The sequence below is a fragment of the Aquarana catesbeiana genome, linkage group LG06 (genome assembly GCF_042186555.1).
Source record: "Aquarana catesbeiana isolate 2022-GZ linkage group LG06, ASM4218655v1, whole genome shotgun sequence".
Lineage (NCBI taxonomy): Eukaryota > Metazoa > Chordata > Amphibia > Anura > Ranidae > Aquarana > Aquarana catesbeiana.
In genome coordinates, this window is record NC_133329.1 from 411,620,061 (window position 1) to 411,640,265 (window position 20,205).

Here is a 20,205-nt window from a genome sequence, read left to right on the forward strand (position 1 = left end):
GTGTGGAAGAATGGGCCAAAATCACACCTGAGCAAAGCCTGCGAGTAGTTTCTCCATACGGGAGCTGGCGTCTTGAAGCCGTCATTACCAACAAAGGATTTTGTACCAAGTATTAATCACTTCCCGCAAATTGATGTACCTGTATGTCGCTATGAGGAGGGGGTTGTACCGGGATGATAGGCAGATACAGGCTTCACTCCGGTACCGTTTTTCTAGAGCTGGCGGTCGGCTTTCTAGTGATAACCGATGCGGCTCAGCATCCACTCGGCTGCTATCCCCAGGCGTGGGAGGGGACATCTCCCGCCGCCTTCCGCCGATCTGCCCGGGTCTCCTGTCCCACCGGAAGACCCGACCCCCCCTGCGTGCTCGCGCACCAAAGAAAACGCATACGTAAGTCGCGCCTGCAAATGTAAAAATCACACATGTGAGGTATCACCGCGATCGTCAGAGCAAGGGCAATAATTCTAGTGCAAGACCTCTGTAATGCCACGTACACACGATTGGACTTCTCGTCGGAAAGACATGTCGGCTTTTCCGACGGGATTCCGCTCAAGTTTGCCTTGCATACACACGGTCACGCAAAAGTTCGCTGAACTTACGACCGTCAAGAACGCAGTGACGTACAACACTACGACAAGCCAAGAAACTGAAGTTCAATGCTTCCGAGCATGCGTAGGAATTTTGCGCATCGGAATTGCCACAGACGATCGGAATTTCAGAGCGGAATGTTTGCCGACCGAAAAATTGAGCGCATGCTCTCAATCTTTTGCTGGCTGGAATTCAGCCAGCAAAAGTCCGATGGAGCGTACACACGGTCGCATTTTCCGATGAAAACCTCTCATCGGTCTTTTGCGGGCTGAAATTCCGATCGTGTGTACGTGGCATAACTCTAAACTGGTAACCGTTACATTTTTTTTTAAAGCGTCGCCTATGGAGATTTCTAAGTACTGTAATTTTTTTCCACGAGCATGCGCAATTTTAAACTTTAACATGTTACTCTGCATAACATCATCTTTCACAATATAAGAAAAATTGGGTTAACTTTACTGTTTAGTTTTTTTTTTTTAATTCAGTGAAGTGTTTTTTTTTCCAGTCTTTTAAAGCGTAAGAAGACAATGACTTTCCTAAGCCCCGTCTCTTTGAAGAATCAACACTGACTGAGATAACATGGAAAAAACAGGGAGGTTCTACCTAGTAGAGAACTAACCAATACTAAACAGGAGGGGAGGACAGAGGGACATACCAATCACACAAGTAAACAACTTGCAGTAGCCAAAAACAACCTCCTAGGTGTCAGCATGCATCATAGCAACCCAATACAGTTCAATAAAGCAACAAGAAATAAAATACACATACAGTGGAACTCCAAGTTTTGAGTAATGCGGTTAATGAGCGTTTCGCTATACGAGCTACTATTTTTTTTTAAAATCCTGACTCCGTTTGCGAGTGTTCAAGCCTCTGCGGTGTGCAGTACCACATTTGGCCAGAGGTGCGGGGGCGCTGGTGACACTGGAAGCTGTTCAGAGCCGCTCGGAAATACTCAGTTCCCGAGTGTTTCTGAGGGTTTCCGAGTGCATCCGAGGGGTCTCTGAGTATTTCTGAGTCTCCCCGGCGCCCCCCCACCTCTGGCCACGTGCGGTACTGCATGCAATAAAAGTCAAAGTGGAACGAATTATCTTCGTTTCCATCGACTTCTATGGGGAAACTCGCTTTGATATGCGACTGCTTTGGATTACAAGCATTCTCCTGGAACGGAATATGTTCGTTTTTTTTTTTTTTTTTGCTGTGTACATGCATAACAAACGCTAGATCTACTATTATTAATGTCTATGACTGAATCACTTCACTGAAGCTGCTCCAATTGACCAAAGTGACCTCAAACAGGAAGGGAACCCACATATGTGGACATCAGAAAGGATGCCATATCAAGGGTGATAGAGTCCAAAGGAATAAGAAATTCAATGCGTTTCGGAGGGGGTCACACTCTCTGCTTCCTTGGGGCTTATATGTAATGTAACCTCAGAAGTGCCTGGGTGCAGAGAGAAATCCAACAATTTACTGGTATCTGATCAGCAGGTAATGCATTGTGAGGCCACAATGCCTCAGCTCTCATGTTTATTTTATTTTGTTTTTTTGTTTGTTTTTTATCAATTTGTTTTATTTATTTTTTTCTATTTCTATTTTTTTATTTAATTAATTTATGTTTGTTTTATTTATTTTTTTCTATTTCTATTTTTTTTATTTAATTAATTTATGTTTGATTTATTTATTTTTCATTTAGTTTTTTTTTAATTTTATAAATGTATGTTTGTTTTATTTATGATTTATTTATTATATCTTATTTTGTATTTTTTTATTGTATTCATTCGTTTTATATATTTTAATTTTATTTTAGTTTTAATATTTGTATTTATTATTTTATGTTTATTTTATTTATATTACATTGTTACATCAGGGATCAGCCCAGAACTATACAGGAGGAGCTTGTGAATGATCTCAAGGCAGTTGGGACCACAGTCACCAAACAAACCATTGGTGACAATACGCCACCATGAAATTAAATCCTGCAGCCCCCGCAAGATCCCCCTCCTCAGGAAGACACATGGACAAGAATGTCTAAAGTTTGCCAATGAACATCTAAATGATTCAGAGAAGGATTGGGGGGAGAAAGTTCTGTGGTCAGATGAGACCAAAATTCAGCTCTTTGGCATTAACTTGACTCGCCGTGTTTGGAGGAAGAAAAATGCTGACTATGACCCCAAGAACATCATCCCTACAGTCACACATCATCCCTACAGTCACACACAAAGGTGGAAACATTCTGCTTTGGGGCTGTTTCTCTGATAAAGGTACAGGCCAACTTTGCCCCATTGAGGGGCCAATGGACGGGGCCATGTATTGTAAAATCTTGGATGAGAACCTTCTTTCCTCAGCCAGAACACTGAAGATGGGTCATGGATGGGTCTTCCAGCATGACAATGACCCAAAACATACCGCCAAGGCAACAAAGGAGTGCAGTGTCCTAGCCAGTCTCCAGACCTTAATCCTATAGATAATTTATGGAGGGAGCTGAAACTTCGAGTTGCCAAGCAGAAGCCAAGAATCCTTAAGGATTTAGAGAAGATCTGTAAAGAAGAGTGGACCAAAATCCCTCCTGAGATGTGCAAACCTGATCACCACCTACAAGAAACGTCTGACCTCTGTGATCACCAACAAGGGTTTCTCCACCAACTACTAAGTCCTGTTTTGCTTGGGGATCAAATACTTATTTTACTTACTGAACTCCATTTATAACATTTGTATCATTTCTGGATTTTTGGTTGATATTCTGTCTCTATCATATAAAATACACCTATAATAAAAATGATAGACCCTTCATTTCTCTGTAAGTGGGCAAAACTTACACCATCTGCAGGGGAGACAATCAGTATCCCCCCCCCCCCCCCCCCCACTGTATTTATGTTTTGTTTTATCTTATAGTCAGACACCACCTTGGTGGAGGTGCTGGGACAGGACGATCGTACACAAGCCTTGAATCCCCTCACTCTGTAATTTCCAGATTCCCAAACTCTGACCCCCCCCCAGCCCCCTTACACTGGCCCTGCTGTCCTGGGTGAGAAGCAGAGGGACGAAGCAAGAATCAGAATCCTTGCGATGGAACGCCTCATGCTCAGAGTCTCGGTGGACAGATATTGTGTCATATGGGAAAAGATATCTGTCTTCATTCGAGGAGCAGCCATGACGCCTGTGGACAGGAAGGCGCTATCAGCACCGGACACGTGTTCTGTGAATTTACCCCATAAATATAATAAAAAAGGGAAATAAGAAACATAAATCGAAAGCCCTCGCCTCAGCAGATCCCCCCCCCATTCATCCCAATAGACACGTAATATCATCTGGTGGAGGAAATAAATACTGTAATAATTATCGAGGAGAAAGTTCACTTCGGGTCCCTGAGTGTCACCGAGAACTTTTACATCCTTAACAACAGTGCTGCTTAAAGTGAGCCTGTCATTGGGCTCTGAACACAGCAACATGATGGGGCACTATTCCTCCCACTGACTCCAATGATGGGGCATTATTCCTCCCACTGACACCAATGATGGGGCATTATTCCTCCCACTGATACCAATGATGAGGCACTATTCCTCCCACTGATACCAATGATGGGGCACTATTCCTCCCACTGATACCAATGATGGGGCACTATTCCTCCCACTGACACCAATGATAGGACACTATTCCTCCCACTGATACCAATGATGGGACACTATTCCTCCCACTGATACCATTAGTGGGGCACTATTCCTCCCACTGACACCAATGATGGGGCACTATTCCTCCCACTGACACCAATGATGAGGCACTATTCCTCCCACTGACACCAATGATGGGGCACTATTCCTCCCACTGACACCAATGATGGGGCACTATTCCTTCCACTGACGCCAATGATGAGGCACTATTCCTTCCACTGACACCAATGATGGGACACTATTCCTCCCACTGACACCAGTGATGGGGCACTATTCCTCCCACTGACACCAGTGATGGGGCACTATTCCTCCCACTGACACCAATGATGGGGCACTATTCCTCCCACTGACACCAATGATGAGGCACTATTCCTTCCACTGACACCAATGATGGGGCACTATTCCTCCCACTGACACCAATGATGGGGCACTATTCCTCCCACTGACACCAATGATAGAGAGAGCATTATTTACTCCCACTGGACTCCAGGACATTCTCTACTCCCATTGGCCACAGTCCGGCCCCCCTAAAGGAGAGTAAACTGGCACTTTGTTTAGAAGGTTTGGAGATTTATAAGATAAAGGGGAACTCCGGTACACAATTTAGTGTTGTGAGCCGCATCAGTCCCTGTGCTGAAGATTCGGAATCAATAAAAGCAACTTATCTAATCAAAGGAATAGGAAATCATAGAAAGGGATACAAAGACTGATGTGGAGTGGAATGGAGTGGAGTGGAGTGGCTCGTATGTCTTTTGTACATAAGATATCTAAAAGATGTTTAGCCCAGAATATAAGAGGTGGGGGGTGTCGGGACGCAGGTTTTCACCATGTGGATGAAGTCTTTCTTGGAGGCCCATTGGCCTGTATTCAGCGGCTCACCACAAAGACGGCGCCCCCTCCAGGAGAGGACGTTCACCCGAGATCAGACATCCAAATGAAATGGGTCAAAGAAGAGTGCCGGATGAAAAATCCGCTGGACTCCATAGTCTTCATCGTTCAGCTGGTTACAACAAGCAGAGCAAAGGACAGCCCGCCCCTCACCCGGCTTGTTGTTCACATCTATGCGTTTTTTTTAGTGCGTTTTGCAGAAAGGCACTACAGTCCATTTTACATGGTTTCCCACATGGTCACATCCATGCGTTTTTCAGCTGCTCTGATTTTGGAGAGGGTCGGGGACTTTTGTTTCTCCCAGCAGGTTGTGTTTTGCGTGTAACAGACTTCAATAGACCCGCGCCAAAAATGCAAGAGTTTTTGATGCGTTTTTGCATGTGTTTTGCTTTTTTTTTCTCTCGGAGCCGCAGACTTTTTTTTTTTTAAATATAGAACTTGTCAAAAACTACCTCCTGTGTTTTTTTTTTTGTTTTTTTTACACTAAAATTTTATTTTTGGGTGAATGAGTAGGGGTACCCCATACTTATTCACATAGGGGCAAGGATCTGGGGGCCTGACTTGTTAAAGGGGGGCTTCCAGATTCCCATAAGTCACCCCTCCCACACCCTTACAACCACCGGGCCAGGGTTGTGGGGAAGAGGCCCTTATCCTCATCAACATGGAGACAAGGTACTTTGGGGGGAGGGGCGGAGCCCCCCTATCCCAAAACACACCCCCATGTTGAGGGCATGTGGCCTGGTATGGATCATAAGGGGGGGTTTTCTCCCCTTTTCTGGCCTGCCAAGCTGCTCTGATAAGTGTCTGGTATATATTTTGGGGGGAACCCCACGCCTTTTTTTTTTGGCGTAGGGTTCCCCTTTAAAATCCGTTCCAGACCTGAAGGGCCTGGTATAGTTTGGGGGGACCCCACGCCGGTTTCTTCAAATGCCAGCAGTTCTTGTTACATTAAGCGGTCAGTGGGGAATCCTGCTGACAGCTGATGAATCATCGGTTGTTAGGGACACGGCGGCCACCCCGTTCCTTAACAACCGGCTATTCACAGTTTAACCACTTGCTTACTGGGCACTTAAACCACCCCTCCTTTCCAGACCAATTTTCAGCTTTCAGCGCTGATGCACTTTGAATGACAATTGCGCTGTCATACAACACTGTACCCAAATGACATTTTTATCATTTTTTTCCCACTAATAGAGCTTTCTTTTTGCGGTATGTGATCACCTCTGCAGTTTTTATTTTTTGTTAAAAAATTTTTAAAAGACCGAATTAAAAAAACATTTATATTTTGTTATAATCATTGATGTACGCTGATGTAGCGCCACTGATGGGCACCGATAGGTGGCAGTGATGGGCACTGATGGGTGGCAATAATGGGCAGTGATCGGCACTGGTTGGTTACACTGATAGGCAACACTGCTAGGTGGCACCGATTGGCACCACTTGTGGGCATTGATAGGTGGCACTGGTGGGCACTGGCAGGTGGCACTGGCAGGGGGTACTGGTGGGCACAGATAAGGCAGATGTGCCTCTTCCTCTTTGGGATCGATGCCCCTTGCACATAAGCCAGCGATCGTCTTTTTTTTTCTCTTCACGCTGTTAGTGTGAGGAGAAAAAAAAACGATTACCGAGCTTTTGTTTACATCATGTGATCAGCTGTCATTGGCTGACAGCTGATCATGTGGTAAGGGACTGGGATCGGCCCCTTACTCGGATCTGTGATCAAACGAGTCTCAGTGACTCGGTGATCACAGCACGCGCCGCGTGCCCTGCAGGGAGCGTGCAAAGGGGAGGCCGTCATATGACCGCCTCCCAGAAATTCAGGTCCGCGCTGTGGCAGTCATTCGGCTATAACGCCAAGTGGTTAAGGAGACTTTCCTATTAGAGAAAATGTATAGAATACACATGCAAACATGCATCAAAAACGCACAGCAACCACATAGATGTGCACCTAGCCTAAAGATTAAATTCCTAAGGATTTATTTTATCCTACACTCTTCTTATTCCATTTGTAGCATTTTTAGGCAGAGGATGTGAAAATGAAAAACAAAATAAATGGGTAAATAATTTTAGGATGGAGGTAAATTCCCAGTGTTGGGATTCATGGTTGGAAGGGTGGACCATACTCTTAAAGGGGCTGTAATCCCTCGTGCATCCTATGCATTAAGGTGTAAAAACACCTGGCAGTCATCGGCCCCTCAGCCCCCCCCCGCTTTACTTACCAGAACCCCTTCATTCAGTCGGCGGGGACGCGCCCTCCCTCTCTTCATGAGATCCCGGCTCTTGATTGGATAGATTGATAGCAGCGCAGCCATTGGCTCCCGCTGCTGTCAATCAAATCCAATGACGCGGGGAGCAGGGCAGAGTCCTGCATTCAGCCTCTATGGACGCCGAATAATGGACTCGGGAGCGTGCCCGCAAGGTAATCCCCTGGGAGAGCGCTTCTCCTAGGGGGTTATCTGATGTGGGGAGAAGCCGCAAGAGTCGCCGGGGGACCCCAGAAGACGAAGTTTGGGGCCACTCTGTGCAAAATGAGCTGCACAGTGGAGGTAAGTATAACATGTTTGTTATTTAATTAAAAAAATAGTTACCCTTACAATCACTTTAAGGTGAAAAAACACCTGGCAGTCAGTGGCCCCCCAGCCCACCCGTTTTACTTACCTGAGCCCCTTCATCTCCTCAGCGGGGGCGTGCTGTCCCTCTCTCCACCGGGTCCCGGCTCTTGATTGGATAGATTGATAGCAGCACAGCCATTGGCTCCCGCTGCTGTCAATCAAATCCAATGACGCGGGCGCCGGGGGGCGGGGCTTAGTCTGGCATTCGTGTCTGTGGACACAAATGCTGAACTCTGGAGCGCGCCCGCAAGGTAAATCCCCCGGGAGAGCATTTCTCCGAGGGGGTTATCTGATGTGGGGAGGAGCCACGAGAGCCTCCGGGGACCCCAGAAGAGGAGGATCGGGGCCACTCTGTGCAAAACTAGCTGCACAGTGGAGGTAAGTATGACATGTTTGTTATTTTTAAAAAATAAAAAACGATCCTTTACAATCACTTTAGGCCTCGTACACACGATGAGATTGTTGGCCAACCGAGCGTCTGATTTTTGTCTGAAGGGCGTGTGCCAGGAACTTGTCTTGCATACTAACAAACACAAACGTAGTGACGTACTTCGAGGAATTTCAACCCTTGAGCGCTACCCTTTGGGCACCTTCTGCTAATTTCGTGTTTGGTGAGCATTGATTCCGAGCATGCGTGTTTGTACTTTCAACTTTTGTGTGACGGACTTGTGTACAGACGATACGAAAATCTGACAACAGACCGTTGCCCTCCGAAAATTTACTAGCCTGTCATCCAACATTTGTTGGCTGAAAGTTGGACAACAATTAAAATTAAACATTAAAATTAGAAGAAAAGAAGGTTTAACCTTAAACTACGTAGAGGGTTCTTTACTGTGGGAGAGGCAAGGATGTGGAATTCCCTTCCACAGGCGGTGGTCTCAGCGGGGAGCATCAATAGTTTCAAGAAACTATTAGATAATCACCTGAATGACCACAACATACAGGGATATGTAATGTAATACTGACATATAATCACACACATAGGTTGGACTTGATGGACTTGTGTCTTTTTTCAACCTCACCTACTATGTAACTGTCAGAAGGAGCGTACTAATGGTCAGATTTTAGGACAACAGTCTATCAACAGACGATCCCCTGCTAACAATCGGGATCGTTCATATTTATTTCCTTCAATAGTTGGTGGCTCTGCCTCACTTAGGGGTATTATTTTACTTGTGGGGTGCAGACATTGCTCCGAGTTGGAAGAGTTGGAGGAAGTCTCTGGGTTGGAAGGAGTGTCCTACAGACTCAATTATCATAACCCATAGAGAAGTATTTTTGTAAAGTGCTGATCTGTCATTGTGAAACCTCCTGGGTGGAGGTTATAAATGAGGGAAAGTGGCCACAGAGCCCTCCAGATCCATTCCTGGTTTTGTGATGGATAACCCGCTCTATGTTCCGCCTGATGAAGATTTAAAGTTCAGCTCCTTCAACCTGGCGAGCAACATGGTGACCTCTTCGATGGCCACTTTTGAAATATCTGGTAAAAATTGTTTTATTTTAGCAGGATGGTAATCTTGTTCTAGATCTGTTTTGTTTTTTTTTTGTTTTTTTTGTTTTTTTTTATTTCATGTTGCCGTAAAATGATACAGATTATCAGTCATCACCTCCCAGATATATAGAGAGTGACAACCTGTAAGATGCATTTTAATGCTCATCAGTGCAGGAGCAGATCAGGGGGTGTCCAAGGAATGCTCTCAGTATAATATCAACATTGGAATTATTATTCATAAATATTTAGTTATTATTATTATTTTTAGAGCTAAGCATTTTGTATAATAGTAGAATTTTTTGGTGTTTTATATTTAGTTCTTTTGTATATTATATTGTAGAATTGTATCATAGTGTAGTTAGAGATGCAGATATTCCAGCTAAAGTGCTACAAATACACATCCTGTGTGATAATATTTGGAAACCTAAAAGATACATTTATAATTGCAGTGAGGATACAAAGCATTTCTCTGGTGACATTTTTCTTTACCAAAACTGAAACATTGTAATCATAAAAGATGAAATTTAAAAAAAAAAAAAATCATCAACTTCTCTCTACTTGCAGCAACCTGCCCTTGTGATGTGAATGTCGGGTGTGATGGGCTTTAAGCCCTGGTTCACATTGGTGTCATAGGGGATTTTACATGCCAAATCGGTGGCAATTGGCAGCAATGGCACCGTCCTAACCGGTGCGACGTTGCACCGATTTAAAAAAGTCGTTTCTGTACTACTTCTAGCGTTTTCAAGGGGGGGGGGGGGTGCGATTTCCGTTGACATCTGTGCAGAAACCCGCACAGATGTTTGTAAAATCGCAGCCGAAATCGGGACTGACATGCAGGAGTGAGATATGAAATCGCTCGGCTTCATTCCCGCAGCTCAGTGTGAAGCTGGGCTTATATAATTTAGGTTCGTCCCGAGCGTTCCATGGATGTGCACAAAGTGTGTGTCGCGCTTGCGGTGCCATGCATTGTTAGAGCCGGTTCACACCACAGAAACGCAGTCTTGATGTGTTCCAGAGGTGTGTCTGCATGCATGTTTACATGCGTTTTTGATGCGTTCTAGATGCCTTTTTTCCCCTCATATTTTTTTTCTTTTACAATTTTAATTTTTTTTTTACATACAGAAATAAATGCAGCATTGTTCTATTTTTGTTGACTGTACTGGAAGGCTCTGCTACGGTGTGAACTTTGCCTTTGAAATCCATGTGACCTATACTGTATACTGTCCGTGCATTTTTGAGGAGAAAAAAAAAAATCACACTGGACTGCATGTGGTGCAGCACAAGGAGATTGGGGGGGGGGATTTGTGTTGGAAGGGGGAATTTGGGGGGCAGCAGGAGGTAAGAACTGTTGTAAGGGGGGGGGATTTGTGCTAGGAGGGGACATTTTACTGGAAGGGGAATTTGTGCTAGTGGGGATGATTGGGGGGCATTTGTGCTAGGAGGGGACATTTGGAGGGGGAGTTGTGCTAGGAGTCTTTTCAAGCTTCGGGAAATGAGATCAGCCGTCAGTACATCAGGATCGACTCTATAACTTTCCCTACAGAATAAATAATATACACTGATTTAGAGTATATCTTACCAAAAAAAAAAAAAGGAGCAGAATAGATTTTGACCTAAATTTATGTTGAAAGATTATTTATTTTCAACATTTTATAAAAGAAACTAACTTTTCTAATTTTTTTTGCCTTTTTTTTTTCAATTTAGCAAAAAAAATCAAAAGCCCAGTGGTGATTGAATTATCACCAAAATAAAATTCTATTTGTGTGAAAAAATTATAATTATTAATGATAAAAATGTCCTATGTGTACAGTGTTGCATGACCGCGCAATTGTCATTCAAAGTGTGACAGCGCTGAAAGCTGAAAATTGTAAATTTATTTATTTATATTTTACATTTACATTTTTCTTCATTTTCTGGTGTCGTGCGCTGCGCTGCATTTTTGATGCATTTTGCCTTGTTCCAGCACAGTTCCTTTGCAGAAATAAATGCAGCATTGTTCTATTTTTGTTGACTGTACTGGAAGGCTCTGCTACGGTGTGAACTTTGCCTTTGGAACCCATGTGACCTATACTGTATACTGTCCGTGCATTTTTGAGGAGAAAAAAGAAAAATCACACTGGACTGCATGTGGTGCAGCACAAGGAGATTGGGGGGGGGGGGATTTGTGTTGGGAGGGGGAATTTGGGGGGCAGCAGGAGGTAAGAACTGTTGTAAGGGGGGGGGGATTTGTGCTAGGAGGGGACATTTTACTGGAAGGGGAACTTGTGCTATAGTAGGGATGATTGGGGGGCATTTGTGCTAGGAGGGGAAATTTGGAGGGGGGGGTTGTGCTAAGAGGGGAAAAACATTTTGGGAGGGGGATTTGTGCTAGTAGGGATGATTGGGGGGCATTTGTGCTAGGAGGGGAAATTGGGGGGTGGGATTGGGATTTGTGCTAGGATGGGAGATTGGGGGAGGGAAATCAGTGCTAGGAGGGGGATTTTGGAGGGGGGGGGATTTGCGCTTGGAGGGAAAATTTGAGGGGTAGAGGATTTGTGCTAGGAAGGGGGAATTTTTTTCCTTCCTATCGCTCGTCCACCCGCCTGCCCTGCACTTACCCAATCTAGGTCACGGGCAGCTTCAGCTCCTTTCTGTGTCCCCTCCTCCTCCGCAGCCAATACAGTCGCTTCTCCTCTCCTCCAATTGGGTCCTAAGACTGATTGGTCAGGAGGAGAAGCAGGCGGACATTAGCGAATATTAATTTGCTATTGTCATACAATTGGGTAGGCTCAGGGTGCAGTGCTCTGCGCCCCAAGTCCACCCTTTTCTGAAGCCAATTAGAGCCTCAAACTTTAATCATGTGCCTCCAAAAAAAAAAAAACCTAATTGGAATCCATGTGTCCAGTGCCCTGCATGTAGATTTGGGGCTAGACGCATGGATAGGGGGCGGTGCCCCTGCGCCCTGTATGGACAGGACGTCGCTGGCCACCTGCAGATATGTGAACCCAGCCTTAGGCCCCTTTCACACAACAGGCCCGCTCAGATTCGCCTGTCTGTTTTTGGCGTAAATCCGAGCAGGCCATCCATTGACCCCAATGGGCCCGGCGGATGTCAGCGGAGATGTGTCCGCTGACACCCGTCTGCCATTAGATTTTTTTTTTTTCTTTTTTAAATAAAGCAGATTACACGCAGGGATTGTCAAAAATGAGATTTATGTTTTCCTCAAAATCTTGGCAAAATGTAGGGGATTTCATCGAATTTGACCATTTTGGCGAAATGTATTGGTGTCAGTGCAGAAGGCAAAACAACTTAGTCTTTGGTGTTTTTTTTAAGGGTGCAATAAATTGTAACAAAAGCTCCTTTTACCTCTTCTGGACTTGTTCTTGTGCCAAAAAGCAGCTCCTGATCATTCCTATTATTTTACATTTTTTCCCCACAAAAAAAAAAAATACAATAAAAAAATGTAAATATACAATAATGATCAAATACACACACAAAAAATGTAAAATAAAAAAAGGAAATACACAATAATGATCAAATACACACAGAAAAAATAAAATTAAAAAAAAGGAAATACACAATAATGATCAAATACACACACACAAAAAAAAAGTAAAATAAAAAAAAGGAAATATACAATAATGATCAAATACACACAAAAAAAATAAATAAATAAAAAAAGGAAATACACAATAATGATCAAAAACACACAAAAAAGTAAAACACAAAGAACACTAAGATTGCAGTTAATTAATGAGATGAAAATCAATAAAACTTAATTATTATCAATTATTAATTATAAACTTAACTATAACTAAATAAAAAATAAAAATCAATAAAATTGTGAAATCAATAAAGCTGCCTTATAAAAACCAAAACAAAACAACGAAGCATTTTTTTTGTCTAAGCAGTTTATTAAGGGGAATTGAAAGTTTCTGTTTTTTTCCGTCATCTAAAATCACATAAAACATATTTAGCATTTTGAAAAAAAATAAAAACTCTGCATTTGTATTGCAGCTTTTAAATTCTCATTTCTGCTTTTTTCGAGGACTACAAAAAATGCTCCCTGATTTTTTTTTTAACATCATTATTACCAAAAATTATTTTTTGAGGTATAGATGAGCAGTAAGGGTGGGGAGGAAGAAGGAGCTTCTATAACCCTCTGGAGACATTTGAACCCCATTGTACCCTTAAAAACAAAAACAAAGTACCTTAATTTCACCTTCTTCTCCAACGATTTTACCAAAATGGAAAAATTTCACTGTGTGAAAAATCTCCCCAAACAATAACTCTGACTTTTGTGGCCCCCTGGAACTCCCAATCTGAAATGGACACACCGGCAGCGCGTGGGCGGGGCTCTCAAAGTGTACTTGTCACTACTAAAATGTGGGAGCTTTCAGTTGAGGACTTGCTGGAACTTCTTAGTAAGCTCTAATGAGCAGGGCCTTCTGATTCCTCCTCTATTGTATTGTATGGTAACGGTACTCTCTGCCCCCATGTTGTAAAGCGCTGCGCAAACTGCTGGCGCTAAATAAATCCTAAATAATAATCTCCTGCGCTAGAGTGTGATTCTAAGGGCCCAACAGAGCTCTCTGCTGTTCTAGTTGATAGTTACAGTGGTGGCCAGTTCCTTAATTCTTTTGGGGGGAGGGGGCGGCAACGCGGCAACCCAACTAACGCCCCCCCATTCGTTTGGTCAATTGGTCAGTCAGTCAAACCCATACCCCCCCCGGCCCTCCCCCCCAGTTGCTTGACCGTCCGTCCATCAGCCCTGCATTTACCCCACCCAGGCCCCAGACAGTTTTGATGGCTTCCCTCTGCGTCTTCTCCGCGACTCCCCCCCCCCCCCACTCCCAGGCCAATACGGTCGCTTCTCCTCTCAGCCAGTCGGTCTTAAAGGGGTTGTAATCCCTCGTGCATCCTATGCATTAAGGTGAAAAAACACCTGTCAGTGACCAGCCCCCAGCTCCCGTTTCACCTACCTGAACACTCGAACTTGACCCACTGGGATGCGCCCTCTCTCTGCCCGGGGTTCTTGGGTCTCTTGATTGGATAGCTTGATAGCAGCGCAGCCATTGGCTCCCACTGCTGTCAATCAAATCCATAGATGAGGGCTCCAGGGGGGCGGGGCCGAGTCCAGCATTGGGCCTCTATGGATGCCGTATGCTGGACTCGGAAGCGTTCCTGCAAGGTAACCCCCTCGGGGGAAGCACTTCTTTGAGGGGGTTATCAGATGTGGGGAGGAGCCGCAAGAGCCGCCGAGGGACCCCAGAAGAGGAGGATCAGGGCCACTCTGTGCAAATCGAGCTGCATGGTGGAGGTATGACATGTTTGTTATTTTAAAAAAAAAAAAAATACCTTTACAATCACTTAAAGACCTGCTTCCTGATTGGCCGGGAGGAGAAGCAGGAAGACAATAGCAAATATTAATTCACTATTGTCACACAAGGGGGTGGGCACGGGTATTCGTTATTTCACTCATTCGTAACTTCGGATAAATTCATATTCATTACGTTCACTAACAGTTAGCCAAATTTCAAAGGAAATTCCAATACATACAATTTAATAGTTTATAACTATTATTATAGTTTTTATTATTATTAAATAATAATTAAAACAAACTATAATAATGGTTAATAATTTAATTACAATAGAAAATAAGAAAAACAAAACTATCCAAATGTCTTTCATTCTTTCGTATTTTTAGATTTGCTCTCTCTCTGATTTTTGAATTTTCGGATTGTCGTTTTTTTGAAATTTTCATTCCTTTAGAAAATTTGTTTTAGAAAAAAAATTGACAAATAGTCTTTCGTTCATTCGGATGCTTCCCGAATGAATGAATATGCAGAATTTTGATGAAAAAAACGAATTTGAACAAAACTAATTGCACATGTCTATTATGGACCTTGCTTTGTGCACTGGTGGGCAGTCATGTAGGAACAGGAAGGGGCCATCCCCAAACTGTTTCCTACAAAGTTGGGAGCATGAAATTGTCCAAAATGTCTTGGTATACTGACGGCTTAAAGTGGTTGTACACACTGTATACCCTGTACACCCTGTACACCTTGTACAACCACTTTTACCTACAGGTAAGCCTATATTAAGGCTTACCTGTAGGTGCTTGAAATATCTTCTAAACCTCCATGGTTCAGGAGATATTTACTAATATGACGAGCAGCGATGACTACGGCGCATGCGCCCTTTAGAAAGGGCACATCATGCGGTTTCTAATAGGGGTCATGCCGTGTCTGGTGGCTTCCGTGCGAGTGACGTCACGTGACTCCGGCCAGTCACAGAGCCGGAGTTCGCGGCCCCGGAAGGAAGAGGGCCGAAGATGGAATCTCCCTGCTCATGTGGACAACGGTGACAGCGCGGGTATCAGTGTCAGGTAAGTGATACATAATGGGCTACTATGCAATGCGATGCATAGTAGCCCATTATGCTTTACCCTTGCAGGGAAATAAAGAGGAAGTAAATCCTACCAGGGTTTACTTCCTCTTTAAGAGTTCCCTTCACTGGAACTAAGGGGTCAAGCCCAACCACTGAAAAACAACCCCACCCCATAACCCCCCTCCCCTTTCCAACAAATGATTTGGACCAGTGCAGAAGGCAAAACAAAAATATAAAAATGGAAAAAAAAAAAAGACAAAAATTGGAAAAAAAAATAATAATTTGTACATACTGTCACCAGTCAGTGTTCCTGATCACCCCCACACCAGGTATATGATGATGCTGTACTGCACTGGTGACAGTATGTAAAAAAAAAGTTTTCTTCAATTTCTTCATTTTCCAAAAAATTGTGACAAAAAATTTCAACTTCAAAAAAACTCGCCGTGCCTCTTACTAAATACTTTGAACTGTCTACTTTCCAAAAAGGGGTCATTTGGGGGTATCTGTTCTGTCCTGGCATTTTCAAACTTCGGGAAATGAGATTGACCGTCAGTACATCAGGATCGACTCTATAACTTTCCCTACAGAATAAATAATATACACTGATTTAGGTTATATCTTACCAAAAAAAAAAGAGCAGAATACATTTTGACCTAAATTTATGATGAAAGATAATTTATTTTCAAAATTTTATAAAAGAAACTAACTTTTCTAAATTTTTTTGTCTTTTTTTTTCAATTTAGCAAAAAATCAAAAGACCAGTGGTGATTGAATTATCACCAAAATAAAGCTCTATTTGTGTGAAAAAATTATAATTATTAATGATAAAAATATCATATGTGTACAGTGTTGCGTGACCGCGCAATTGTCACTCAAAGTGTGTTAGTGCTAAAAGCTGAAAATTGGCCTGGGCAGGAAGGGGGTGAAAGGGCTTGGGATTGAAGTGGTTAAATACCACCAAAATAAATCTCTATTTGTGTGGGGGGAAAAAATGGCAAAAAAATGGCCTTCTCATGAAGGGGGTAAAATCTTCCGGAGCTGAAGTGATTAAGAACGTTTAGTTTGTCATTTTAAAGTAGGAAAAATCTGAATGGTTGGTCCCGGTCCTGGGAGGTTCAGTGTTTGTAGTGCGGGGATCAGGAATGGGGGTTTTCTCTGACTTTATGGAGACGGAATAAAGTTTTGTGCCACACACTGTGCTGGAAAAATTACGGCTTGATTTTTATTCAGCACGCAATGCCCAGGTAGGGGACAAGGCCTTTGCTTTGTCTTGTGGCGGGAATGCTCTTGTAGCAGCTTGATTTTTATTCAGCACGCAATGCCCAGGTAGGGGACGAGGCCTTTGCTTTGTCTTGTGGCGGGAATGCTCTTGTAGCAGCCCAATGCCTATGTGGCAGGGAGGCCCTTAAGCGCGAAATCACATACCTGTACGTGATTCCTTCTTCTGGGTCTGGGGCGCACGCCACCGGAGACCTGCTCCCGCTGTGATTGGACACAGCGGGAGCCAGTCAGGAGGATTGGGAATGGGGGTTTTCTCAGACTTTATGGAGATGGAATGAAGTTTTTTGCTGCACACTACGGCTTGACTTTTATTCAGCGTGCAATGCCCAGGTAGGGGACGAGGCCTTTGCTTTGTCTTGCGGTGGGACTGCTCTGTAGCCCCCCCAGTGCAGTTATATCACCCCCGGTGTGATGGACACTCAGAAATGATTTTGAAGCCTCGGGTTCATCTTCACAGCCAGTCAGAGAGCATGTTCACAAACCAAGGCTAGCAAAGGCGACCTCAGTACTGTCAGGAGGAAGTGCCCCCCACCCTTCCCTCACCCAGAAACACCTGGGGGGGTCACCACACTTCCTCAAGCTCCGATTCTCTGCCATGTGATGGAGAATTCACAAGAATGCTGATCTAATAAAATCTCCTTCATGGCAGAAACAGGAAGTGAGAGAAAGATTCAGATTTCCTGTGTTGTCTTCTATGATGAAATAATGGAAATCTGATCTCGGGGGGGAGAGAGGATGTGATAATAATTCTATAATTGAAGTCCAATCACAGATGTCGAGTGATTATTACGGTGAGGCTGCAACTTTCACTTCTCACTAATTAACTTTAATCATCTATGATGGGAATTACCCAATACAGAGGGGGCACCCCCGCAATCTGGATATGCCATCCCCTGGCCTCTGGGGTGGTCAGGCTATTTCTATAGTACAGCAGCCTTAACTCTAAAGGGGGGCACATAACCCCCCCTTCCCCCCAATGTGAACTGGGTTGGAATATTTTTGGAATGACACTGTTGTCCTCTCCACCAAGGTGATGATTTATCACAGGGTGAAGTTCAGGTGCAACTCATTCCCATAAAGTGGACCTGTCATCAGATATACTCATGTTAAGTCCATACATGCTCAACATTGTGTCAGTGTGACCCTTCCAGGTATTTATTACCTCTCACAGAGATCATAGGACTTCCCCTAGCAATGCTTTCATCTTTTACCATCTTTTTTCAGGGATCGTCCAGGGTCACCATCTACTTCTTGGACTGAGGTGGTGGCTCACAGATGACACAATCATGTAAATCCTGGTGCCTGTGCAGTTACTGTTTGCAAATGTCTGACACAGATCAGATCTAAGTTTGTGACTTGCAACAAAGTTGCAATGTACAGTCTGATCACTGGGGGAGGGGAGACTCCCACTGACCCCAATGGTGGGGCACTATTCTTCCAACTGATACCAGCGATTGGACATTCTTGCATGCACTGACAACAATAATGGGGCACTATTCCTCCCACTGACACCAATGATGGGGCACTATTTTTCCCACTGACACCAATGATGGGGCACTATTCTTCTAACTGATACCAGCGATTGGGTATTCTTGCATCCACTGACACCAATGAGGACACTACTCAACTCCCCCCCACACTGATACCACTGACGGGGCATTATTCCTCCAATGATGGGGCACTATTCCCCCCACTGACACCATTAATGGCGCACCCCCCGACACCAATAATGGAGCACTCCCCCCCCCATCCACTGACACCAATGATGGGGCACTATTCCTCCCACTGACACCAATGATGGGGCACTATTCCTCCCACTGACACCAATGATGGGGCACTATTCCTCCCACTGACACCAATGATGGGACACTATTCCTCCCACTGATACCAATGATGGGGCACTATTTCTCCCACTGACACCAATGATGGGGCACTATTCCCCCCACTGACACCAATAATGGCGCACCCCCCGACACCAATAATGGAGCAATCCCCCCCATCCACTGACACCAATGATGGGACACTATTCCTCCCACTGATACCAATGATGGGACACTATTCCTCCCACTGATACCAATGATGGGGCACTATTCCTCCCACTGACACCAATGATGGGGCACTATTCCTCCCACTGACACCAATGATGGGGCACTACTCCTCCCACTGACACCAATGATGGGGCATTATTCCTCCCACTGACACCAATGATGGGACACTATTCCTCCCACTGACACCAATGATGGGGCACTATTCCTCCCACTGACACCAATGATGGGGCACTATAGCCTTGGCAAAGTCACTGATTGGAGCTCCAGGATGGATTTTGTATCTGCTACTAGTTGTCCTCAGTCTGATGGCCAGTATCATTGCATAGCTCCCAGCTGTCCCTGATTTGGAATGAAGTCCCTCTTCCCCCCTCATTTGTCCCTCATGTTGGTCTGATCCATATAGTTGTATATAACATAATAATATATAAAAAGTATATTCACTTTTTATCTTTCATAAAGTTTTTTTCCGGTGCTAAACCTTTCATCCAATTTCTAAATTGCTGCATTTGTAAATGTCGAAATCCAGTATAAAGGAGTAGAAGTGGTAAAAAAGCAGTTTAATCAATTCTTTTATAATTCTCCTTTAAAGGATAACTCCACTTTCATGGGGGAAAAAAATAGCAAATAAAGAAAAAAACAATATAGTATAAACAATTGCGACACAAATCATATTGTATTTGAATGTTATTAAAAATGATCTAAGCTTTCCTTTCCAATCTGCAGGGGGCGTGTCCTATGCCAACATACTTTTGCTAATAGGTGTCCCTCGTTCCCATCTCAAAAAGTTGGGAGGTGTGTCATTGAACCCCTTCCTCTTAGGACCTAGGCTGTCCTGGATCCACCCCTAGCCTGTGACTGGGCAGTGAAAAGAGAAGCAGCACAGTGGTGAACTTGTGTCTCTGTTCCTCTGCTCTTTCCGCCTCTCAGCATGCCCCTTGCCAGCTGATTGGCTCCTTGTGCTGTTTCTCTGAGCTCTGCTGTACAGGGGATGGGGAGGGGCTGATTTCAGGTCACATTCATATATTTACACTCTTTGTACCTGAAGAGACATTTATTGACGTATTTATGATTACAGAGCTGCAGTCATCGGAGTCTTCTAGATCTGCCCGGAGTTCTGCTTGAAGTGAAATATTCCTGACATCAGCATTTCCCCCCCACAGAGAGTCACACGAATGTTATTAGAGAGCACTTCCCCTTTTATAAAAAAAGAATTACTTTGTAAAAAAAAAAAGAAACTGATGACCACAAAAAGTTCATGA

At 44.0% G+C, this 20,205-nt stretch overlaps 1 protein-coding gene across 1 annotated transcript in view; it reads left to right on the top strand.

Annotated features, from left to right (window-relative positions):
* The first annotated feature begins 9,080 nt into the window (after positions 1-9,080).
* The window catches only part of LOC141147284 (uncharacterized), a 50,275-nt gene continuing 39,150 nt past the window's right edge, over positions 9,081-20,205 (top strand). The window contains exon 1 of the mRNA XM_073634493.1: positions 9,081-9,239. Within this exon, the coding sequence (XP_073490594.1) occupies positions 9,134-9,239 (106 nt within the window). The 5' untranslated portion in view covers positions 9,081-9,133. The remainder of the gene's footprint in view (positions 9,240-20,205) is intronic.